The following is a 26,858-nucleotide window of genomic DNA, read 5'->3' as shown; positions in this document are numbered from 1 at the left end:
ATAGCATCTGGCTTTATTTTAAAATAAGTGTTTAGACTCAATATCTTTCTCTATATTTATAGAGAAAATAAAAATGTGTACCTTCAGTTGAAATGCAATCTCATGTGTAAACAGCATTTCACTTTTTACCTTTTTTAAACCTGCAATGAGCTGTGTTACCTAAGATCTAAAATAATTGATACTGTTCTGAAATGCTGTAAAACTGGGTTTGGGGGGGGGTGTTTTTTGTAATTTGGTTTTGTTTGTTTTTTAAAGTATCAAAGCTCTGCCCAAATGATCAGTGGAATACTATTGGTATGAGGCTTGTGGTCTGGATGAAAATTTTGTCTGCACGTGCTGTTCCCTGTAACAGTTACTTTCAGGATTGCTCTAGTGGCAATATTTTAATACAAGATTCCTGGCCATTCCTGCTGACATTTCTGGGTTTAGTATGAATAAAATACTAGAGCTGTAACCAGAGTTAACAATTCTGTACTACAATATTTCAGTTAAATTGCAGGTTATTAAATAAAGCAAGCCAATTTCTGATCTTACTTAATGTACATTTCCAGTAATTCAGGATCTGATGTCAAAAAAAAAAATATAATGTTTTAGATAGTGCAAAGAAGTGAAGTAATCAGATTATCCTTCAGGAAATATATAGTGTTTATTTCAAAGTATTTTAGCATGATACAGAGCTAGTAGAAGGATTCAGAGTTTACAGGGTAGTAGTCTGAGTCAGATCAACATAATGTCTTTTTCTAGTACAGTCTTTGTTCTTGGCTGTGATGGACTGGAGGAATTTCTCCCTTCTCTCTGGCTATGCAATCCTCGTTGAGTTCTCTTCCTTGTCTCCTTCTCCTCAAAAGGTGTAGTCCACCTTTTCTGAACTCACCATTTTTTAGTTCATCTGAGTCTTTCTGGGCTTGGGCTTGTTATAGACGTGATCTCAGTAAGAACACACAGGACAAGCAGAGCTTATGGGTAATTATGGGGAAACCCAACAGCTGGTTTTGTTGTGCTCTGCAAGTAAGTGTTTTGCCTCTCTTTACATCAGCTTCTTCACCATTTATTTGGCAGATCCCATCTATTTCACCACTGCCAAAGGTCTGTAGTTGGTTTTCTGGACGTTTCCATTTGTGCAGGTAGCATTCCAGACTACAGCTGGGCCAACTCTTATATGCTGGAGCCTCGCAGTTAGCAGTTAGATGTAGCTTTTAGTGACTGCCATACTGAAGCTGTGCTAGACCAAGGAGATAAGCAAATGATGCAGGATTTGTGCAACTCATACCTGCTTTCTCTGACATCTGAAATTTAGGTAATCCACATCATAAGTCTAATTACAAGCAATCTGGGCAACAGAAATATCTGTGCATAATTTATGCTTATCTCTAGAGCTTTAGAGAGTGAGTCCTTAAACGTGAATGGAACTTGAAGGATATGAGTATCCCCTTTGTCTCAGTGGACTGTGAACTCATTCATACCAAATGGTCCTATTTTCCTGATAACGATGTATGTAAACTAGAGTATGTATTTAGCAACAGCAATATATATGAGTTGACTGAGATTGAATTTCCACATTTTGGGTCCCTTTGAGGATTCTTGCATTAACGATGCTGCTGATGATGTCCCTGGATTGGTCATGTTTATGCAAACTCCGTGCAGTGCTGTAGGTTTGTAATACCACTTAGAGGCATTTAATGGAGGCTTGTGATTCACAGGGAAAAAACCCCAATATCAATTGCCAAAAAACCCCGAACCAACCCACAGGGGAAGCAATTTTGCGTTCTTTATCCTGGATTATAATGACATAAACCTCTAGAGAAATTCCGGTAGCCCTAACTTGGGGTTGAATGGAGAGCAGTTAGGAGCAATGAAAAGGAAAACCCTTGCTTTTTGCTGCTGTTGATGAGTTTCTGATCAGAGAAAGAAATGCACACAGAGAATCACTGAACAAACTAGTGGAGGCCATGAGCTGACCCATCAAATTAAGCTTCTCTTGTACTGCAACTAGATGATCTGAAAAAGCTATGTCAAGTGTCTCTGTACATCTACAGTGGGTAACCACGTATTTTCACATGATGAACAATGATGAGCATTCAGCAAATAGTATGATTTGTGAATAAAGGTAAGTAAATCTAAAGGCAGGTAAAGTGCAGCAGTGTTCCTATATTGTCCAAATGGATTGATGTGGATCTATACCAGTCTTGACTTCAAACTAATACTTTAGCTGGGTTCTTCTTGGGGACATTGGTCTAGCTATCTGAGTCTGCTTGGAAGATCAGAACCTGAGCATCATTTTGGACATGCCATTGCATTGTGAAAGTTTATACTTCCAGATTAGTTTATACTTGTATGAGTTACACATCAAGAAAAATTAGAACATTACCTTTAAAAGGCTCAGTGAACAAAAAATACGAACTCACTGAGAAAGGTTTTCCTTACTGTTTGTCCTCTAAATACTCTCTGGCTATTAGTGAAAACCATAATTTTTCCCAATTCTTTGTTCTAAATTTCTTTTTCTTTTTCTCCTGAGAAGTGAAATTTATTGAGTTTGGTGAAAAGGTGGACCATTCTCAGTTCTTTCTCTTTTTAAGCCACACCTTTTGCAGCAGGATACCAAAGTATGCTTTGACAGCAGTTTGCATAAAAAGTTTTGTTCATCCTAAATGAAGTTAAGATAGGACAAATATATTTGGAGAGTTAGGTCTCCTCCCACCACATTCTGTTGTCTTTCTGCAATAGAATTTGGACACTTTACTTTGAAATGCTGTCCTCAGCTTCAGCACAAAATGGTTTACAGCGAAGAATTCACTGATAGGAGAATATCTGGGATATCAAAGAATGTAGGTATGATCAAAATGAAAGATGTAGCAGGATGTTTCTCTTGACATTTCAGTCTAAAGGAGCACAGCCAATTAATACCTGACTTATAAAGATGCCAAAATGGTGTCTTAATGAGATCATCCCAGGCATGTATGCGAGTCTAGGGGAGTTTGGTTTGGGAACAGTCTCTTGTCCAGTTCATAACTGGTCATGCAAACATCCATGATCCACTTTGTGACAAATGAGTGCTGAACTAATGAGAGTGGTTACATACAACCCTCAAAAACATGACTCGCAAAAAAAGGTTGCTCTGTATCTCTCTGGGGATTTGCAGTCTTGTGGATGGGTTGAATTTAAATCATGTGTGAACAGATTGATGCTAGAGCCGATATGCAGTAGTTTGGATACTTCCAGGAAGCACTGGATTCAGCATACGTGTGCTGATATGTTCACTTCCTCAGCTGTCGTGAAGACGTGTTCAGAAGTAGAGACCAAATGTGCACAGTCCTGGAATTTTCCCTGTGAAAGTACAAGGGTGGAGCCCCAAGCCAGTTAGGTTTTGAGAATACACTGTGGTGTATTCCAGGAAAGAGTGGCAGAAACTGTTTAGTCAACAGTTGGTGAGAGAAGATTGCTGTTAAAAGACAATACATTGCAGTGTGAGAACAGCTACTATTCTTCAAATAAAGAAAGACTTGGTTAGAGAGAATTTCTGTACATGGACCCTGGCTAGTGAGTTCGTAATGCAGATAAGGCGTGGTGAGGAGCACTGGTGGAACGGCAGTTGCTGCTTTACAATGTCTATAGAGAGTTTGATGATAAACTCCTAGTCTAGCAAGAGAAGTCCAATCTCACACTTTGATTAAGAATCTTTTCAAAATCAGACTGCCCTTTCATTGGACTTCAATCTCATGATGTTTAGTTTCTGTCTTAAATTCCCCAGGTTTCAGTAATTATGAAAGAATGATTTTTTGGAAGCTATCAGCTTTGACTGCTGTATGGAAGAACTTGAGAATATCAGTTATAAAGTTTCAAATATTAAAATATGAATTAAAGGAACTTCTATGTGGTTTATGAAATTGTTCTTGGTTCATGACTAGAATAGTTTGAAGTGATGAATGATACTGCAAGAAACTGATTTTTATTCTGGTTTGGTGTATTTAAAACCATAAATATTTATTACAAATTTCTATTTCTATTTACAAAATACTTGCTTTTTGTAAGTCCCTTTTAATATGATTTTTTTATTCCGATGGATATGGTTCCAGTCACTGATGCTTTCTTTTTTTTTTCTTCTCTTTTTCAGTTACACCAGCAGAGTTGTTTCCAATGGACTGAAGGCACAAACTAATAATCCAGAACTGAAAGTCAGAGGATTGGACCCACTCATCAGTAATTTAATTGATAAACTTCAGCACTTTAATCAAGTAAGTAATTTTTGAGGGATAAAAGCATTTCATCACTGGGTTTGATAGCAGAACTAAAGTTAAGTTACTAGGTGGTACTGCTTCTTATGTTACATTTTCCCAGGGTCATAGGCCTGAAATAGCCATGGAGTGGGCCTGGTACTAAGGGCAACTGAAGATTCTGTTGTGCCAGCTGGTTTATGAACTCTAATGAGGCAAAGTTATTTGCCTGGAAGTTGCTCTGATTCCTGGCTGTTGTTCTATAGCTGTTGATTAACTGTCCTACAGTCCACAGTCCCGGGAACATGGAGGATTTCCTGAGCCTCACAGTTCACATGAAGCTTGTAACTAGAGTTTTGGCTCTGTGATTGCCTTTAGGAGTCCTATGATATTCTTGTATTGGAGGAGTATCTCCTTGTTTGTGCAGCTCCTGGTTTTCAGTGGTGTAGGTATAAACAAGATCAAAAGACAAAGTGGGTCTATAAGGGTGTGATAATTGAACTGTACAGAATGCTGAAGTCAGGACAGAAGGTGCTCCAGGGTGAATTAACCTTGCACCTTTGAAAACATTTCCTTGACAGGCCTTGTTCTCAAGCCGCTCAGCCCAAAAGGAAAGATAACCTACCAATGAGTTTGTCAGAGGCATGATTAACCTGCATCTGCCTCTGTCATCTATTTGGGTTCCCTCAGATGCTCTTGCAGTCCTGGTGCCTCTGCCATCTTTCAAAGCTGAATGCGTGATTCTATGGTATTACTGCTTCAGCACACCTCTTTGTGAGCTCTTAAAGTAGTGCCAGTCCAAATAAGCTGGAGCTAACAGATTTAACAGATTGATTTTCATTTAAAGTAGGCATGTTTTCTTGTCAGCTTGGAAGAATGCTTACGACAGTGTGTTCAGAGTCAGATGTGTTTGCACATTAGTCTACTCTTAATCTTTCACCATTAAAGAGTGATGGAGCATGGCGATATAAATAGTTGGTAGAAAACCGCTGTGAGATTAAAGTCCACCTTTGCAGGTGGGTTGTGCAGGAAGAACAATAATCTGCACAGGTAAAATGGGAGGAGGAATTGCTTAGTCAGGATGTGGGAGGTTGTTAAGACTGTGGCTGTGAACCAGGAGTTTGATCTCTTATTTGCTCCTGCAAAAGTACAACCCTCCTTTACCTCTCATCAACTACTAGTAGTAAATCCATAATATAACCAGTAATTAGTGTTTTTGTTAAATCTTGCTTGGCTCTAATGTTCTTCTACTGTTCTGTATGCTGCAGTTTAAGGATTCTTTGTATCACACTGTTTGATTTAACTTGCCATGGGGGATACAACAACCAGTCTGATGTGGTACTTAATACTACAGTGAAATAGACATTATGTGGTCAGATTGATGAAAAGGATAATTCATTATTTATCTGCCTTTGCATGTTATAAAGTAGAGTGTTAATTTACTTTATAAATATTAGATATATCCATCTGTGTAATAGTCTTCTATAAACACTGACAATAGGAAATAGTTAGAAATAGATTAAATTAAAAGTAGCTGTGTATTGGAAATTCTATTTCTTTGTCTGCTGTAGAAAAATAAAAAATCTGAATGGTCTCATAATGAGCTGCATACCAATTTTCTTAAGTTATGTATGTTTAAAAAACAGCTTCAGAGAACAATTTTTAGCCAGAAGAATAAAATCCAATTCCTAGCTCTTTTTGTAAGTTGGAAGTGTTGCTTTCTGTTACTTCTTATTCTGTTTTAGGAGAATATCATCCTTAAGTAAATGCAACTCCCATCAGATTGAGGTGCTTAGCAATAATGGATTCCAAGGGTGAAGGATTAAACAGAATACTGATTATTGCCCTAAGATGGTTCATTCTTAAGTGCTTGGAATAATATAAATTCCTTTGATCATAATTTTAGTCAGATTTCTTCAGAGATCAAAGCATCAGAGAAGTTGCTAAATATCTAAGGCTTTCATATACAACATCAAACATGTGTAGCTGTTTTCTGCTTCTTGAATGTTCATTTCCGTTGTGATATTAATATACAAATAAAAACTGACACTGAAAAGCCAATTAAATCAGGAGTTTAAAGTGTCATCAATAGTGTGTGTAGACTGTAGATAGGAAGAGTTATGCAGAATCCCATTTCTCATTTTATGGGAAAATTGGTTTTTTTCATCAAGTTGGGGGGGGGGGGCAATACGTAAGGTTGAATTTAATGAGTGATAAAATAAGGTATTATCTTTGTATCTTCTTAAGCGTTTGACATTTGCAACACCATTTTAAGCCATAGTTGCATATTGCATATACAGAAGCAATCCTAGAGAGGCAGGAAGCCTGGAAAGCAGAGAACAAAGTGCACAGTATGTGCATCATAGGTGACTTGATGTGTCTAGGCCCCAATAACCTTCTACTGCTTAAGTAATACTGCTAAACTACCCAAAAGAAAGCATATTCTTGGATAAGAGAAAGATGTGCCAAGATGTTTAAAAGAAATTACGTTTCTGTCTTAACAAAACAAGTTCCAGCCATGCTGCATCTATCCCTCAGAGAGCCTGGACCCGTTGGCTTTCTCTCTCAGTTTTGCAAAGGTGTGTGGTTTTGAAACTCAGAATAATCTGCTGCTAGATCAGTTTGCTTAAGTTGTGGAATACTGTCAACTACAGCTACGTTCAAATCAACAGGTTCATTTTTCTAAAAGATGTACCTTAGCTCAGCAATTCTTAGCACTTTCTGGAGCAAATCTAATCGCTGCTGTCTTCGATAGATCCTCTGCCACCTCCTGTCCTCCACAGCTGGACCCCAGCCCTTCCTCATCACTCTGCGGCTACTGCTGCAGACTCCTTCCCCCGTGCTGGCAGTCCCGGGTTGTGCCCCTGTGCGCTGCAGCAGGGTCAGTGGGGCCTGAGATAACGTGGGCCTCTGGCGACTGGGGTAGCAATGCAGCACAAGGCTGTGAGCAAGAGCGGCTTGCCACTGGCCATGCAGAAGTAGCAAACTATTCATTCCTTTAAATCCAGAACTGACGGTCTTTGGTGTACAGCAGCCATTTATTTGTTAGCTTCTTATTATGACTTATCCACAAATGTTAAGAGATTAATGACTTAATTGATCCTAAATCCCATGGACATGAACAAAGCTCTTGCCGACGTATTATTGTTCTAGTTGGTGCATTCCAACTCCAGCACATTACAAATAATCTGTATGCAAGTCATCTTCCATTTCTGCCTGTCACTGAGGCTGAAATGCCACTTCATTGGAGATTATAGCTGTTCCTCATTTTTTTCATCTGGGACTTAAATCCTCCCCACATAGTTGTTGTTTTTTTAAAAAATGAGTATGCAAATAGCAGGCTATTTTATAACCACTTTGCAAAGCCAAAAGTAAAGTGAAATTTAGAGAATATTATTCAACAATTACGGTTATTTGCATCCCTGGCAGATAAGGTATTTGAAGGGTTTATTGTAGCTGCTGATTCACATATCAATAGAATTACAGAATTACAATTTACAGTAACTTTTACTTCTAGTAATGCAAAAACAGATCAAGTGAAGTCCCAGGTTGATTTTTGAAAAGCTAGCAGTTAGAAATAACATCTCTTCTTTCCTCTTTTTTTGTGAATAGAGCAGATGTGAACTGCAGCTGATAATAAACATAAAATCCCCCATTGTGCCTTTTTTGAGTACTACTTCTTGCCACATAATCACACTTAAATATGTTTTAATGTCCTTCAGCATAATGCTTTTCACAGTTCAAACACAAGCAGTTCTGAGGCCAAGGTTAAAAATCCTGAAGGATCAATTGCATTGAAAAGCAATGAGAATATTAGGGAAAAGTGAAAAAGCTTTGACTATAACTTTACTAGCAGGGTCGCATGGGCATTCTCAAAGGATTATAATATAATAAGTATTATACAAGTTTAACTTATTTGTCTTTTGTCAGCCTAAACCTAATCTTGACAGATTTTGAGAATCAGTGTGTTTTGCTGTTGTCAGTCAGAGATGAATGCTTAGGGCATGGCTGTAACTCAAGAAGACAGTGCAATATCCTAGCACTTAAAATGAGAGTAATGTCAAAGCAAATCTTGCTGAATCTGGACCCACATATTTTTATTTTCCCACCAAAGTGTCATGGATCTGCCCACTGAACTAAGAAATGCATGTAACCTGAATTCCTTTTAGATTTGTATACAAAGGATGCCATCATAGCAAAGTTTGAAGCAACAGCACTGAGATATTCCTATCAATAATATGACCTAGGCATAATTTAATCTCGAATGTGAATTTAATTGGGTTAGACAATGGAGAATAATACAATAAATCATTTAAATGCTACTTAATTTAAAAGTGTATTTTTTTAGACATCTATAAAATTTATTACATTTTAGAGCTTTTATATGAGATTTAAGTGGAGACAAGTTGGTTTGATTTTCATCCAAAGTTGTAGCTGACTTGGACTAAGACGCAAAATATTCTGTAATTCATTTCATCCAATGAAAACATAGAAAGAAAGGTAGTCATCTTAGAAAGACTGTTGCTATATTACTTCTAGTGCTTTGGATTTAAACAGCCCCAACAGGCTTAGAAGTATTATTGCTTGCTCCACACATACCTCCCAAAACCTGTAGAGACTTGCCTCTCTTACAAAACAGAGCACCTTTCCCAGAACTGCCATATGTCTGGATTTCCAAAACAGGTCCTCTTTTTTTCTATCCAAAGCATTTGGAGACTTTGGACATTTCTTCAGGATTTCAGGTGCTCCATATCCCTTTTGGAAGTACAAAGCAAGACATCTGGAAATCCCAGAGAGATTTATTCTCTCTTCAGTGGCTAACCATGCAGACTATCTGTAATTTGAGGCACTGAATTTAGTGCAGATGCAGAGATTAATAGGAAAAGACACACTGAAGGGATTGGGCCCCAGTCCTAGTTGTGCAGTGTGTACAGTGTACTGACAATCTGTGCACATGTAATACCCTTTCAGGGCTTTCAGGATTCGTTGCATGCAGAGTCTATTGTACAGGTACTTCTGTGATAGTAATCCTATACGGAAATACAGGAGGTGAAAGGCTGTGTTCTCCGCACAGGCAGGGGTGTGCCTTCTTACCCTGTTGAGGATGCCACCCAGCTGACCCCAAGACTGATTTCATCTTTTACAAGTAACGTAGGACCCACATCACTACTCAACTGGTGAAAGCAGTCTGTAATACGAGAGAGACTGTTAATTCTTCAGTGCAGGTTTTAAATGGTCTGGGTCATAAAAGTCTTAAAGATCAATCTTGTCTCAGCTTGTCTGCAGTTCAGGTACTAGAGAGATGTTCATTGAAGCAAACACTTCTACAGCTGTGTTGGTCCTTTTTGAAATCACATCACTATAAATGCAATAACAGCCCTCACCACCTTCATCTCTAAATGTAAACAGCAGTGATGACTGAATTAATACAGTAGTTATTGGCTGATTAATAAATAGCAGCAAGAAATGCATATACTTCAGGAAAATAAAGATAGAATTAATAAAACCTGAAACAATTATGTTTAAAGTCTTATAATGCCAGGCAGGGGCAAATGGACTGTTTATTTTTTTTTATTTCCTGCTCTGCTGTATAAAAATTGTTCACCCCTATAGTCAAATAAACTATCATCTTAGATTATTTCATCAGTTATATAGAGTTTGTTTCTCATCCTATTTTTTTTCAAAATGTTCACTCTTACTAGATTCATGGGCTGTTTTTCTTCTCCCCTGATAAGAATCAGACATCTCTTTGCTTCCAGATATAGATGCTGAATGCTCAGCTCCGAGATAATTTACAGTCTTTTTCATAATCCATACGTAGCGAAACAATTCATCCCAATGCTTGAAACAGTCCAGCTTACTCAAAGACTGAGCATAATCTTTCTCTGTGTGGTCTTCTGTATGGTTTTCTATTTCTTAGCATATATATATATATGTACATATGTAATGTACACTGTATAAAAATTTTGGAGACATCAGAATGCATCATATCTGTGATTAAAGCAAGAAAAGTTAGATATATGTTGCCAGCCTGGGAAAAAGAAACTGTCCTAGTTTCAGCTGGGATAGAGTTAACTGTTCCTAGTAGCTGGTACAGTGCTATGTTTTGAGTTCAGTATGCCAAGAATGTTGATAACACTGATGTTTTCAGTTGTTGCTAAGTAATGTTTAGACTAAAGTCAAGGATTTTTCAGCTTCTCATGCCCAGCCAGCGAGAAAGCTGGAGGGGCACAAGAAGTTGGCACAGGACACAGCCAGGGCAGCTGACCCAAACTGGCCAACGGTGTATTCCATACCATGGGACGTTCCATCTAGTTTAGGAACTGGGGAGTGGGGGCAGGGAATCGCCGCTCGGGGACTGGCGGGGTGTCGGTCAGCGGGTGGTGAGCAATTGCCCTGCGCGTCATTTGTACATTCCAATCCTTTCATTATTGTTGTTGTCATTTTATCAGTGTTATCATTATCATTATTAGTTTCTTCTTTCCTGTTCTATTAAACTGTTCCTATCTCAACCTGCAGGTTTTGCTTCTTTTTCCCGATTTTCTCCCCCATCCCACTGGGTGGGGGGGGGGGGGGGTGTGAGTGAGTGGCTGCATGGTGCTTAGTTGCTGGCTGGGGTTAAACCACGACAGAAACAAAAGTCTAGTAGCAATTTAGCTCTCTTTTGTTTCTTTAAAGAACCTGGCAGATTTCTGTCATATATAGTTCCTAGCAAGTCATCTTTGGGTCCATAGCTTTTTGCTTTTGTAACATATTTTCACATTGACTTGTCAATCAAAGTTGAGAAAATGCATCTGCTGTCTGTTGGGAAAAATCGAAATCAACAAAGACCCCACTTTGCAAAGCAGTGTATCACACAATGGTGCATTGGGATAGGGCAGTATATAGCAGACTACATAGTAATAGGGATGCTTCACTAGGAAATACTTCTCACAATAAAGGCTGTAGGTCTCAGGCAATTAAACAGAATGTAGTTTCGGATTGCTTAGGAGCATTTATCTGTCAGGGCTTCCATTAGAAGGAGTAAAATTCACCAGAAATATATTCAAATAGTGGGCTGGGACATCTGAAGTCTGTCAAAATCCTGTTCTGGTCTTAGGATTCTGCACACTGCTACTGCTTTGAGACCACTAATTTGTGGCCCTTCCTCATTTCTGACTTATGCATCCCAGGGGAGGCTGCTGGGGGAGCATCCATGGGGAGGAGGCATGCAGAGGAAGGAGCAAGGACAGGCTTAGGGCTGCAGATGACTCAGCTGGGGTCCTACTGGAAAATACACAGATATGGCCATGAAGGAAGAAAACCTCACTAAGATTCCCTTTGTCTGCATGCCTTGAGGGGCAGATAGAAAAGCAGACTAGCTGATAATATTTCAGTCATTAGGCTGTTCATCTGGAGATGTGGGATCTCCTCGTTCAAGGCTGGGCAGCTCCAGTCACTGGTCTGTGCATGGTGGTTTTCTTCACTCATACGCCCTTATGTTTTAAAAAGAGGAGTTTGGAAACTCTAACCTTGGTTCTGCTGTGGCATTAAAACTCCTGTCAAACCCGAAAGTTCGTCCATGAATCAGAGCAGGAGAGCTCTTTCTAGTCCAGTCCCACCGAAAAAATGTCACTGGAGTATTGTTTTATGGAGAGAATATGTTAATGTTGTAATTTATTGCGAATGGAGGTACATATCATCCCTGGTTGAAATCAGTGTGCTTTTGCTGGCCTGCAGTTATTTGTTTGGTTTTGTTAAATATAGTGACCTGAGATATAATTAAATAATTTTAATTAGACTTGAGAAATGTCTTTTTAGTATTAAAAACAGCACCAAGATTTCAATACAAACAGAAATCGTGTGAAATACTGGCTCAGCTAAACTAAAATGTAGCATTTTAAAATAAGACAAATCTGAATCTCAACGTAAATCCAGCATATCTTATTATATGCTAGCAAATATATAATGCTAAAATGCCCATTTATTATTCATGTGTTGTGTCTCAGAGTATGCTGTGCTATTTGTCTTGCAAGCATTTTCAGAAATTATTTGCCCAGATGGACCATTGTATGTGTTTTGTTTTGCTCATTGTGGGAAATTAGTCTTAATAAATCAAAATCACATATTGAGTCACAGTAGTGACTTGAGCCAAGTGGGGGAGAGGGAGGGGAGAGCTACTGTTTCAATCTATAACTGAGCCAAAACATTTCACATATAGAAAAACATATTTTGAAAGAAGAGTCGTATCTAAAAAAACCCAAACCAACAGTCTGTCCTTTGGCTTGAGTGCCCAGTCCTAGTTGCAGCTGATTAGCAAAACCTGAGCTGATACTCTTTTTCAAAGACGAGCTGAAAAGTGTTTTGGATCCTCTGGTATAATGGCTGCAAGTGAGGAGAGGGTCAAGCCTTGGAGGGATCTTCCTTGGCCTGACGGATGGAAAGTGGTATGGGAGCACAAGGCTGGGCATGTGAGTGCGAGGGCTGGTGTGGGTGCCCAAGGCCAGGCAGGAAAGCAAGGCAGGGGTGGGAGTATGGGGCATCTAGGAAGAGCTGGTCAGCCCTGGGGGCTTGGGATTGCTGTGCCGGGGTGGAGGCAGCAAAAGGGAAACTTTTCCACCATTAATGGAAATACTGTGGTTTCTTGCCACCCCACAAGAAATGCATCACTAATAACTGTTGTCTTTGTGGTATAAGGTGCTAATCAAAATGCATACTGTTGTTACTGTTCAACAACTGTTAACAACTGTTACTGGTCTTGACCAGAAATGCCCCTTTGTGGGTGTTGGCAGAGGGGAGGAAGCATGGGTCTGACTGCTACATTAGCCTATTTGTTTTGATGTTAATTAAATTTTTTTAAAGATGGAAAGCCAGTAATTATTGAATTAAGTAAGGTTGTCGTACTGAAATTATAAATTCTTTTTTATGTAAATATTTATTTTGTTCTATTAGCCCATCATCTTTTTCTGATCACTATAATAATTGTAAGTCATATACATTGTTTTAAGTTATTATCATTACAAGTGTGATTGTGGTATTTACTTTTGATCTCATTCCTGAGGTACGATAATGTGCTTATTTTTGGAGGTGGTAAGTTTAGCATAATAGGAAAGAAAAGCAGAGATTTATGGGCTGATCATTGTTTTCTTTAGGGTAGAGGAAGGGTCTTCAAATGATTGATCATTGGCCGAAAGCAAGAACAGTGTTATTTTCCTCTCTTTCTGCTCCACTACTAAAGGGAGGAGACAGGTAGAAAAAGCAGTGTAAGAGAATAAAACTAAAGACTACCTAAAGCCCAAACTTAGTCTGTAAAGTCAAGTGGATCTGTACCGCTGGTGACAAGTGGATTAATGCTACTAAAGTCTATTGCCCCTTCCCAGTTAAAGCAAACAACTTGTTTCTAGCAATAATTTGGGTTTCATTGTAGCACAGGTTGATGAATCTGGAGAAGCCCCAAATCAGGTGTCCCTCTGAGAGGTTTCTGTTACTAGATGCCCAATAAGGCTGCCTGCTGTGGCTGCCTGATGCCACTCCCAGATGCTTCCTGCACAACCCAGGAGCAAGTCATCGATAACACCGGCAGCCCTCATAATTAGGCTGCTTAACCGGTTCCTCCGTGGCAGCTTAATGTGAGATGGTTCATACTTGTCTGCCCAGGCAAGCAGTCTTTAATATGTCTCCTCGCTGTATCTGTGATGCATAGAGAGGCTAAAACCTCTGAATCAGTTTGGTGCCGTTTGTATTCATGTGATCAGTGATGTACTTCTTGGAGGACAAAGTAAAGAAGAGCTCATGACAGGTGCGAGGTGAGGTTAGGCAAACTTGCTGGTGTCACTGTCTAGTCTCTAAAGGAGAAAATAGGGCCATGAGCAAGCATCAGAGGAATGCTTGATCTGCACTCCTCTTCTATCAGCGTTCATTCCCTTACACTTTGGAATTTAGAAAGCAAGCCTAAGTATTGGAGAGAGTCTGTGTCAGGAAAAGCCTTTCGCTTCTACTTAGGGAAACATTCACAAGTAATTACTAAAATAGGAAAGACTGAAGGAAACAGTCCTCTTATTTCAGGCAGAACCGCTACTGTGAAATAGCATTATTTGTCAATTTAAAGAAATTCCATCTTACAATAGACCTGTTTTGCTTCTGACCCTGTCTTTACACTTTTTTGGTGTTGAACATAATAATTTTAAAGGTTCAAGTATATTACATCACATACCCACCTGATCACATGCACATCCCAGAGCCATGCTGAGAGTAGTTCACCAAATCTAGAAGAGATCCTAGGACATCAGACTCACATTTTCCTCATCTTATCATGAGCTCTTCTGCCAAGTTGGAATCAAAAAAGCAAGATGTATGTAGGTGCATCAACCTAATTAGTAAAATCAAACAAATGCCAGTTTGGCACGATCGTTGTTGCTGCCACTCTTTTATCAAAAGCACGATGCAGTTCTTGAACGGCCACAGACCTCCTTGACCTTGGTTTCAGTGTGTTCCCCAAAACATCCGTCATCTCAGCGCTCTGGGTGCTGTGTGTGATGGCTGGCCAGGCTGTACTGGTGCACTTTCCTGCTCTCTGCCCCACAAGCAGGCTTGGGAGGCTTCTTCCATCCTGACACCGAGACATGTCTTCCTTCTTCCAGCTTTCAAGTATAGCTATTCCCACTTCTCCAGGGAAACACTTCTCCCTTAATAGCATTAATTCTGTGTGGCCGATGTCCTGTTTTCTCCATTACAAAAGCTTGATACTGCACATTCATGTCTCTCGTCAGAATTCCCACGATAAACTTCCCATCAGATACAAAAGGCTGAGTCTTTCCTGCCTGCTTGCTAACACTAACTGCAAGAGAGCCGTCTAGTAGTAGGGAGAATCACTTTTATTTGTAACTGTTTGCTTCTTAATTTTTATCTTCTTGCTTTTGGATCAAGACTTGGAGATTTGCAAAGAATGCAAGTTCAGCTAACACGAAAAAGTTTAGCTGGAATTCTACAAACCCTACTGCACTCTAATTTTCACCATCTGTTACTTTTACAAGAATTAGCTAGGCTTTAAATTTCTTACTTTTTTACTGGTCTTTCTTATCCATATTGAAATGTTTTGTTTCTGAAAATCAGCCTAGTTTAAGTCCATTTTAAAATAATTGTTAGGTGTATTATTTAGAAGCACCATGAACATTCTTCAGCTGAGTATATTAGCTGATTTCGTTGTACTCCAGACAGTCTATGCAGTTTGCTCCTAACTCAGTTCAGTCCTGCGCAGGTATGAGGCCAGCATGTAAGCTTAAGAGGAAAATATAGAAGGGAATGGAAAGAAATTTCTTTGGTCATAGGAGACTATGGCATAGTTTCCCATAAACATTGTTCTATCAGGATTGTTAGTGACAGTAAAAATCAGACAAAGTTCTATCAGTAACAGGTTAAATGCACCAGCACACAGTAAGGAACCAACTCCACACCAAAGCCAAAGAAGATAGACTGAGTGTCAGAAAACCACACAGGGACTTTATCTTTAAGGAAGGTTAAAATTCACTTTCAAATAGAGATGTCCTACAACCCTGTTGTTCTGTCACTTGATCTATGCATACTGTCCTGAACAGGAGCAGAAGTTGCTTAAGGATATGCAGCACCTGAAAGCAAATAGCCACGGCCCAGGCCTGAGCTTTGGGCAGCACTTGGAGCAGGCAGCTGCAGCACCTTGCAGATGAGGGCTTAGGGCTTGTGGGAACTTTCTTTAAACGGCTCTAGGGGCACTGTTTCTCACAGCTGCAAGCCACTAGGATCAGCTGAGACCTGAGTTTCCCACGAGGCTGAGGACCTTGCCAGTCACAAAGGAAAAGTGTGGCTTCCTGAAGTAGCAGGTTTTCCTGGCCCTGCAAAGCTCGAGGAGCTCAAAAGCCCTGTCTGCCCAAATGGTGGGTGGTCTTCTTACAAATTGTGTGTTCAGTAACCCCAGCTGTGCCGTGGACTGGTCAGTAGTCTGGCATTAGCTCAGCACAGACTGAGACCCAGGGTTATCTGTTAGTGTCCAGTCACCATCTGGAGCGTTGGTGTATTTGTCTGAGATACAGTATTAACCAGACTCTCCCCACCATGCCTTTCCGGGTTGATACCTCGAGAGGTGGCGTTTTATCACTACGATACCTCACCTGGGAGGTGAAACACGGGTAGAAATAATGATAGGGAAATACTGTGCATCTGCATCTTAAATGCAGACTCGGACACAGCTAAGTTGGGTGATCTTCCTCAGCCTTCTTTAAAAGTCTAGGTCCAAGCCAACACTGTATGCACTGGTTTACATGGTGCTTAAAGGACAAAATGCAGAGAGCCCCACAGAGCACTTATGTTAATGGCTGTCATAACTAATAGTCAATGGATATTAAGGATTTTTTTCAAAATGCATTAACAATAAGACTATTTTTAGAGGCATATATTTTAGTTCTAAATCTTCTATCATCTTCTACCAGCATTTACCAGAGTATAAAAGTTACCAAAGAGTAATAGACAATTTGAGGTTGAAAGGGATGATCTGGAGATAATCCAGCTCAACCTTCTGTTGAAAGCAGGGCGTTAGATTAGATTAGATTATCCAAGGCCCTGTAAAACCAAGTCTTGCCTAGTCTTTTTACAAGGCATGTATTGCTAGGACAAGGGGTAATGGCTTCAAACTGAAAGAGGGTAGATTTAGATTAGATATAAGGAAGAAGCTCTTCCCTGGGAAGGTGGTCAGACACTGGAACATGTTGCCCAGAGAGGCTGTGGATGCCCCATCCCTAGAAGTGTTCAAGGCCAGGTTGGATGGGGCTTTAAGCAACCTGGTCTAGTGGAAGGTGTCCCTGCCCATGGCAGGGGGTCTGGAACTAGATGGTCTTTAAGGTGCCTTCCAACCCAAAACATTCTATGATAATTCCAGTGAGGGAGATTCCATCTTTCCTCTGGTGCCCCTCTGCTTTGTGTTTGTTTGCTTGCTTGTATCTTTGAAAATAAGTACACTAGTCTTAAATGCCTCACTTCCTCCTGTTTATAAAGTTCTCAAGGTCCAGCTTGAATTCATAGACAATAGTTCTTGGGCACAGAATAGGCACTTTATACCTTTATACACTGAAATATGTTCCAGTGTATAAAGCAAAGAGCAGTTATATAATAACTTGGTAGTGGGATACCTGAAAGTTCCTGCTTCCTATAGGAAAACATCCAAAGGAAATGACAACCAAAGTAAACAGCATGTCTCCATATCTTGCATAAAGCAGATTCCTGTTGTGAGTCCAGCCTGCCTGGATTACCACCAGTAAGGCTGACATAAATAAATGGAGGATACTGGTTAAGCAGCAGCCTGCTCGTTTACAGAGCACAGAATTTGCATACACTTACTGGCTGTAAGAAAATTTACTACTTTGCACGTGATTCTGAGAAAAGCCTGGGGTATTACAGTTGGGAACCATTTGCTCATTACTGTTCTTTTGAATAGCAATGAGGTGCATTTAAGAGTCTGTATGCCATGGCTACTGTGCAAATGTAGCCTACTCCTGAGCATAGATGGGATTTTTCCTACCTTTAATTGTGATTTCATGGCTGAAAATGCCACTTAAGAGATTTGAGCTCTGTAGTCCTGAAAACATCCAGGCCCTCAGTTTCTGTACCCCTAAACACCTCAGGCTTTGGCTAGCTGAAGTGTCTTGCATTGCAGATATGATTTATTTACTATGCACTGTTTAGTGACACCTACAATCTATCCTGCTTCCTGGGACTGTATGCATTTTAAATGAGATAATACATTTATTTCACTTGCCTTTTTCATGCATCTGAAATGAGCCTGTGCCTCAGTGCAGTTATGTGGGAGTGGATCTATTTGGGGCTGAGTATTCCTAGTCCCAGATGTGTCATGGATGAACTTGTCATTATGCAGAACAGTCACCCAGGGGACCACCAATTCCCTTCAGAAATAGCCTTGGTATTGCCTTAACACTAATAGCAAAGTGAAAAATGAGAGGCAGTGAGTAAGACAGTGCCACTTCACATGTAGGAATTATACACTTTCATCACTGTTTTCTCAAGCTTGCTTTTGAGCTGTGCAAAGACACCAGTCTTCACTCTGGAGCAGAGTCATCCCATGGAGAGTCTGTTATCACCTAAGTCTCATGAAAGTGCTTCCTTTCACCCCAAAGATTTGAGAGTTACCAGTATTTAGCAAGCATGAGCCACTCAAAAACAACTGCAGAAGGTACCTGCCTTGTTGCAAGACAGAAACTGGGTTCTCTGCCTCTTACAGCAACTGAGAGTTCACAAAAAGTTGTTAATATAGAAACATTGGTGAGTATTCACAAAGGGTAATTAACATTGGTCTAGTAAAGCAAACAAGACCGAGCATGTATAACCGTGCTCAAGCCCAGAATCAATATTTACATGTATCCCTAATGATGTAAATAATTCCATTGGCTATTCGCACTGTGTATAATTATATGCATGTTTGGGTGAAGCCCATGCTCAAAAATGAGAGAGATACAGGGCCTGGTGTAAGCCTTCTGAGGTTAAACCCTTCGAGTAATTGTTGGAGAATAAGATTCCTTCTTCGAGAGGGTAAGTCAAAATCTCAACATTAAGGCTTTTACTCCAGACCACCCTTCTCCATTGATAATAAAGGGGATCAAGGGAGGGTCTTCTGGCAAGGCTAGCATTAATCTTTGTGAGTCCGCTATCATTTATCCCCCCAGTTTTCTCCATACCAAAAGCCTTCATTCAGTATGGCATTTAAACACACAGGTCACTTAGCCATTGTATGTAGGTGCATGTAGAGGTGTGTGCTTTTTTGATGCCTTAGTGCCAAGTATGCTCCTGCACAGGTGTTTATGCATCCCAGGCTCACAGCAGTGTGCACACCACATCACACTGTCCCCAAAAGAGACAGGGATAACATGTTTAAATTGTTTTGAAGCAACCACAATGTGTCCTCAGTCTTACACAGTTCAGTCACATCTGAAGATGAGTTTATGTAGGCCTCTACATTCTTTTAATGTGTCTAAGTGGAAAAAAAAGAAACAGATGTACACGTTCTGTTGTTTCCAACATTTGGAAAAGAAGGTTTCTAGCTCTGATTTATTAATAATTCTGATATGGAAGATACTTTTTCTATGTGATGAGGATTTTTCCACAGTTACAGAAGTTTGTCTAATAACTAACTCAAATGGATTCAAGTGATGGTCAAATTTGAACACAGCTTTTAATAGCCAGAAGCAACTAACTAGAACATAGCCTACTGATATGAAGCATGTAATGTTTTGCATCCTGCCATATGTCCTGATACATATCATCCTTGCAAACAGAATCAAAAAGTGCTCAACATAATTTCAGGGCTCTGTGTCTTGTTTGCTCCTTTCAGTACCTATAAGAGGAGCCTCTCACAGCAGAGTTTTTCAAAATGACGTGTTCATGGGAGCGAACTGGCAGACAAACAATGTAATTATTGGATAATATAATGAAATATGACTTGTGCTTCACTGCAGTAAAATGACGCTGAACCATATTTGATGTGGCATTTGAAATAAGAGAATCTAATAATATTAAAACGGATTTCAGAAGGGTAAATGGAAAGCTTGAGATTTGTCTTTCTTAGGCTGAATAATTGGAGCTGGATGAAGTCATAAAGAGAGGGGAGAGGGCCACAGGCTGCAGCGAGCTGCAGGCACTTTGAACCCCTCGATGAAGCTGACCATTTGTGCCAGTCACTTGAATAAAAGTTTAATATTAGAGAACTTTGTTGCATGAAGTTCTAGTCTCAGGGGTAATTTTGAGTCAAGCAGCACAATACAGAAGTTTTAACTGTGGTGTGTAAAATGAATCACTTCAAGTATTAAAGTTCAATTTTGGACTTCATTTAGAGTGTTTATGAACCATATGAAGCAATATTATACTTTCTTATTTCAGTTATTGGTTAAAATAATTTTTTAGATTTTTTTCTTTCATCTAGCTTTGCTGATCACTTCTAAGTACTTGGTTAACTAAAAATTGCACAGCAGTTACCAGACACATAAAATATTTTTTGTGTTGGTAATATATTAACTAATAATCCAAACAAAATATAATACATTGCTACTTAATTCTGAGACAGTCAAACAAAACTAAATGTATTGGATTTATTTTGAAAATGTGAATAATTACTTTTTGGAATAAGAAGTTTCTGTTTACCTCCTAAGTGTAATGGTAAAAGCCGGAAAGTCATGAGTGCATATTCAGGAAATGGGATTAGCTGGTAATAAAGCATCTCAATTCAACGGCAAAGGAAAAACACTTTACAATTCAAAAGTAACAGAAGTAAGAAAAGAAAAATACTAAGCAGTCCAAAGCAGAAATTATGATATGTAAAACTCAGGAAGAAAAGCTAAAGGTGTGATGTAAAACCTGTGACTGCTAGGGCCAAGGACAGCAAGAGACTGTCTTATCTTGCATGCTAACGTATACTGTTAGAGAGCAAGTAACAACGAGGCAAAAAGTATCTCTGTGCAATGTGTCAGTTCTAGTAAATGCTATGAAATTCTTGGCTGTATTCTTTGAGGAAGCCAAAACTGTCCTGTCTATCTGCCTATCAGCCTGCTCCTCCAGCAACATTTTAAAGGGATCAAGTTCAACCACATTTCTGTAGCTGTTTTTATCTGTGCACGAAGTTTGTCTCCTTGCCGATTCCTCCTGTTTCAGAAGTTTTTGGACTACACTGGCATGTTAGCACATATGGCAGTTTGATTCCTGAGAAAAGATTCTTGGAAGAAACGCCTGAGAATGATGCACTAAGCACTAAAACGGGGGCAAAGGATGCAGGGCATGGTGTTCTTCTTATGAATTGCCTGTACGCAGACTTTTAGCTGTAACTCTGGTGTTGCACTGTTTTCATTAAGCCAGCACAGGTTTTTTTGTGTGTGTATATGCTTTTTTTTATTAGTTCAGGCAGGGGAAAACTTGAATGACTGTAATCTGGGTTTAGCTAAAATAGTTCAATATGAACTGTCAAGCTGGAGGTAAATGAGTGAGCAGGAGTTAAACTGTGTGCAATTGCTGTGCAACCTGCTGTTAGGCTTGTAGCAATTTCAGAGAGATCATATGATCAAAATGCATTAGTTCCTTCTGGCTGGTACACAGACAGAAAAAGAAACAAGATCAGTTTGCTGGAGCCTCAAATCCAAGGAAATTCTGGTCTGTGGAGAATAACCCAGGGGATTGTTTGAATCCTAGGGAAGATTTTAGCCACCTTTTTCTATGGGGGATTGGGAAGTGGTCTAAAAAAGGGCAAGTGTGGTGTGGTCTCTATTAACATTATTGTCTGGGTCCCAGAGAATGTCAGCATGGTCTGGCTGTGGAGGTAAAAAGGACTGTGGACAGAGTGTAGAGGATGAGAAAGGCACTAGAATATTCAGTCTGCTTTTTAACTCTCTCCTGCTCTCATTTTTTCTCCTATCCCTTCCGTCTTCCCAATCCTTGCTGTAAATGAAACATTTAATTTTGCCCATGGTGACTGGGTGACAGGAGAAGGGTGGAGCACAAGCTCCGTGTGTGTGAAGCAGGCCATATGTTTGTGTGGGTGGGGGCGAGCGTGTGGACATGCTTCTCCATAGAAGATTCAAGTGGGATGAAAGTGCAGTTTGTGGAGGATGCAGTTTGGGGGTGTGGTACTTCACTGCAAACCCCAGAATTCAGGTCAATCTCAGCATCACCCCCAAAGGTGTTTCTCATCATCCCTCTTTTCCTGTTGTAGCAACCCTTCATAGTGGTCGATAATACAAGTTTAGGCAAGCTGAAGCCTCAGGGTCTGTCAGAGGGAAGAGCAGCAAATAGGAGATTTAGCAAATTCACACTTAGTCCCTGGCTTCTGCCTTGGATTCAGATTAAACCCTTGACAATCACAGCCACAAGTACCTGACAGTTATATTGCTGCAGTTAAATCAGTCAAGTTTCTTCCACCATTTTGTAAGCCCTGTAAGGGAGGTGGGAGAAGGCAGCGTTAGTCTGGCACCTGGAGGGGAAGATGGCATTGATTTCTTAAAGAACATGAAATCCCGAAATTCAAACATGCCGTATTTTCAACTTCCAGTCCAGGACTAAACAGGAAATAGCAACATCAGCCCTGGAGACATGATACTGAGGAAGAGTTTTGTTTGTCTTGTTCCTCCCAGTCCCTCCCTCACCACAAAATATTCTTTAGCACCTGCAAGTCCACAATGCTTGGTGGCAGTTCAGTCTTTCATTTTAGGATGCTGTTCCTGAACATGGATTTATCCAAAGTTTTAGATGTGATAGAAATCAGATGAAGTATCTACAACAGCTTAAACAGGTTTCATCTTATCTGGACTTTGGTAGCTTTCGGAAAGCTGCCAGCTGTAATCTACTGTGTTGGCATATATGTATGTGTGTATATGTTTGAGTATGCATACGGTTTTGAGCATTACAAGTTGAAGACAGCAGAATCAAAAGCTAGTTGATCAGTCAGACTCTCGTGTGCCACTTAAAACTTTGTCAGTATGTGTAGTTACCTGTGATTGTCATATCAGTGTGATTTTTTTCTTCCTCTGTCTCTGAAAGAAGACAAGTTGATGACTATCCATGAAATATCTCTTTCTGTCATCTACTATGCTTAGTTCCCACCCAGAGGGTTCACTCTGGACAGCAGTGACTCCCATCATGAATACTCCAAGCCTTCTGCACTTCCATGTTTGGTTCTTGACCCTTAGAAGGTATCTTATCCCTTTCACCTTGCCCTGTGCTCATCTTCACATGTAGTTTGTAATAACTTTTATTGCAAATTCTAGGCAAGCCAACATCCCCTCTTGAAGGTTTATAAGCTCACTGAGTGTTTTGGCTGAATGTCACTTTTTTGAGCACTGCTTTTATCTGAGATGAAAGTCTTAGCTGAATCTGATGGAGTTCCTCAGGTTCATTTGTTGTCAGGTTCCTGCTGAGGATATTATTGTAGCTCTTGACTAAAGCAGTGGACAAAACTGTCCATTCACATTTTTGTATTAAAACATGACCTCCCAAACACAGTTTGCCAAGGTTATATGAACCTAGATCTAGGACAGGTGGTATTGTACATGGCAGACAGAAGGTCTTGGCTCAAAGCTGCCCTTTGCACAAAGATTAGCAGGGAACAACTTCGCTCATCTCCTCCAAAGAAGCGGCTGAGGGCTGGGTTTTTCTTTGTGAATACTGTTTGAATTAATATACACACCACAAGTGCTCTGCACACCCCAGTGTGAAGACCCAGCATAATTGGCCTTATGGCATTTTAATAAAAGGCAGTGGTTATTTTCAGTCTACAAGCAGGAGTTTATGTTGTTGTGTGCTCTGGGATGCCAAATTTCTAAACATTTTTGTGACTTAAATTTTACCCTTGCAAAGGCTGACCTTTACAAGGGTGCAGATCTGAAAAGGATTTTCTGTCCTCAAGATCTAGCTCTTTCAGGCCTCTTGGGAGTTTTTAGACACACTTATTGTTCTGGATTCTTTTAATTTAAAAAGTGTAGAGGGCTACACATTAGTTCCTTGCTATTCTCTGTTGGCCTGCCCTATTTGATATTCATTCTGCAGTAAGATTTTACTATTTAAATTCTGGTTTATGCAGCATCCCCTGAGCTAGTTCCTGTCCAAAACTGAGAATTGTGTGGCTAATTTTGTGTGGTGTCTTTAAATAGGGGCATCTTGCAGCTCATTATTTTCTTTGAAGATGAAGGTTCCCTTCCATCTCTCCTCAGACTGTAAGGTTCTATCTTTAGGCAAATGAATGGCTTTCAAGCTAGAAGGTTGGATGGTCTGGTCGAGTTGGGTTTTTTTCCTCTCACCATTGCAGAAAACGTGAAATTGCTGTTGCTGTTAAAAAACAGATTATCTTTTTCATGTATAGTTGCAAATTATTCATGTTCTTTTAATAACAACGAAAAAGCTAGAAGGAGGGGAAATAGTTGCAGCAGGAATAACAAGGAAAGTTCACTGGGCAAAATGCTGCTCCGTCAGCATATTAATGTATTAGAAGCTCGATCATTTCTTCTAGAAGCTAGGGCATAGACCAGAGAAATCTTTGTAGCAGATGCCCAAACTGAAGCAGAGCATCAGGGAACTTCCTTTTACTCTTTGTCATATTTTGTAAGTAGTTAATGAAGCCTGAGAACAGCACCAATTGCAGTTTGTCCACTCCATGGGACTGGCATTCAGGTACAAGGGTGAGTCAGAAATTGCCTGCTCATCTGTCAGTGAGTGAACAGGTCAGTAAATAGCTCAGATCATCCTTCCGGTAACTTTTGAACCCATCAGTCATTTCAACCAGTGTTTGAGTCTCAGAAAAAATTAAGACCTTAGAAGTTTAAGGAGAATAGGTGTTTGGAGACTGAGATCCAGTTCAGCGCCCAGCTGACAGAAAGGCTGCAGGGTGGGCTGTGTTTTTATATCCCAAAGAATCCATGTTAAGGGGAAGGAATGAGAAAGAGGGCTCTGAGTGGCCCAGCTGCAAGAAAAGCTTCAGTCAGGTCTCATGCCTCATTACATATGAGATAATCCAGCCACAAAACATAAGGCCAAAGGTAATCAGGCTAAATTCTGTTTCCCACAGAACATCTCGTTCCATTTGTGCCTGTGTGTTCAGTCTTGCTTTCCCTATTATACTCAGCAGTTTGGTGAATAAAAATGTAGATAAATTTCCCTATTTTCCAACCTAGACAGTGAGAACAGTTAAACTCCTTATTGCCAAAATTATAAGCAAGTAAACTCTATATGCCTGTGCTTACCCTTTCCAACCATTGCTTTCTGCTGTCTCTTCTAGGGGACTGTAAATTGATCTGCAGCCCAAAAACATAGAAGATTTATATTTTGATTATTGTATTTGCATAACTGACACAGTAACGAGTAAGAAGTGTTAAGAGCTTCACTTCACTGAAATTAAAAAAAGGATCTCTGTATTTTTCAGAGCAGAATTTGAGTTTCTCACATAGTATACAGCAGCCTAATATGATCTTGGACCAATTGTGTGGTTAATGACTACTTGCTGGAAGTTAATGTCATTTAAGAAAGGCCTTGCCGTGCTGAGAACGGCAAATTCCCAGTGCTTCCAGAAAATATAAATTAACAGGTCAGGAGGAACCCCTATCTGGATGTCACCTTTAAGTTTCTGTACTCTACTGTGGATTGTTCATTTTATTGAACACATCATTAAACCATAAATGATTATATTGTATAATCAAGGGGTGATGTCACACACTTGACAGCTGTCAGCCACGTGTTTTGTTCGTTGGACTGAATGATTCTGAATTATTAATGTTTCAGATGCCACAGAGCATGCTTAATGCTTTATATGAAAGAGACCTTTGTTAGAAAACTCAAAATATAGCTACTGTCTTTCTATAGCTATTGTCTACTAGACCAAGAGTGTGGCCATAATTAGCAATGCCAAATTATTGCTATACACACTGGAAATGTGCTTCATAAAGCTAGCCCCACATAACTGCAGTTCCCAACTTACAATAAAGCAGAGCTGAGGTGTTCAGACGGGGAAAAAAAACACAAAACAAACCAACACAACCCCCCCCCAAGTTACATCTTGAGATACTATGGCTATGAGCTTCTGCTCAAGAAAGCAGTTATTGTTGCTCTCTAACTTTTGGGGCAGATTTGTGCTGCCCTGAGCTGCAACAAGAGTTTGAAGAAGCCCAAGATGGGGAGGTGAAAGTGTCTGAAGCAGCCTTCAAAGTCTAATCAAATATTCCTGAGTGTTTTGCCAGTTGAAACATGATTGTTTTTCTAAGTTCATGTGCCTGTTATTTGGATAGCTATCCTTTTAAACACTGATTTAATGGCTTGATAATAGAAACCCATTCTTTTCATGGTGTTTTTGTGAAAGAGTTTTTCACTGTAAAGAGCCAGCGAGAGACTGTGGTGAGGAATGCTATTGCTGAAGTTGTCCAAAGATACAACTCTTTCATCTTTTCACTAACCCTCCAGTCCTCCTTGCAGGCTGGCTCCAAGTCAGCGGGGCAATCTCTGCTCTTGGGCAGGGAAGCTCTGGCTGAGGTTTGGTGGTGGGGCATATCCACATCCTGAGCTGGGAAGCTGTGGTGGGCTCTGGGGAAACTCATATAAATTGGTGTTTGCTTTCTCGTGTCTCCCTAATATAGGAGTCTGTGGCAGTAGCCGGATATTCATGAAGTCAGTAAAGAAACTAACAGAAGTGCGCTCAGTACTAAATTAGGAATAAAATCACGGCATGAGAACATTTCTGGTTCCAGAAAACAGCTCAAAAAGTGCCTCCTTCCTAAATAACTAATATGATATATCAAGATGTCCGTTGTAATCACAGTTGCACTGGGAGCTACAGGTACATGACATGTTGCTTTGTAATACGATACATTGAAAAATTCAGAATCCGCAAAAGTCTCACTCTGATTCTCTTGTGCCATTTTTCTGAACATGTCTCTGAGTATTAAAATAGAGGCTTAGGACATAGATGCTAGAGCTCCAAACCATGTGCTCACAGTTAGAGCTGCTTCAGTTTTAGAATTACATTTCTTTAGAAAAGAGTCATTTTCAGTCACGCTGAAAGTCAGAGCCACATATTTGATTCAAAGAAAGAAGGTAATTCAAGCCTGCTGTAATTACATTTTGGGTGTTGGTGACATTTGACAAATTTGCCTATTGCAGACTAATGGC

The 26,858-nt window shown here is 39.9% G+C and overlaps 1 protein-coding gene across 2 annotated transcripts in view; it reads left to right on the top strand.

Annotated features, from left to right (window-relative positions):
* The window catches only part of LOC126039271 (glypican-5-like), a 427,867-nt gene that overhangs the window by 252,235 nt on the left and 148,774 nt on the right, over window positions 1–26,858 (top strand). For both annotated transcript variants that reach the window (XM_049802192.1, XM_049802191.1), the window contains one exon: window positions 4,112–4,232. In XM_049802192.1, coding sequence (XP_049658149.1) covers window positions 4,112–4,232 — 121 coding nt within the window. The remainder of the gene's footprint in view (window positions 1–4,111; window positions 4,233–26,858) is intronic.

Source organism: Accipiter gentilis, chromosome 6, assembly GCF_929443795.1.
Source record: "Accipiter gentilis chromosome 6, bAccGen1.1, whole genome shotgun sequence".
NCBI classification, from domain to species: domain Eukaryota; kingdom Metazoa; phylum Chordata; class Aves; order Accipitriformes; family Accipitridae; genus Astur; species Astur gentilis.
This window is presented reverse-complemented; position numbering and strand designations above follow the sequence as displayed.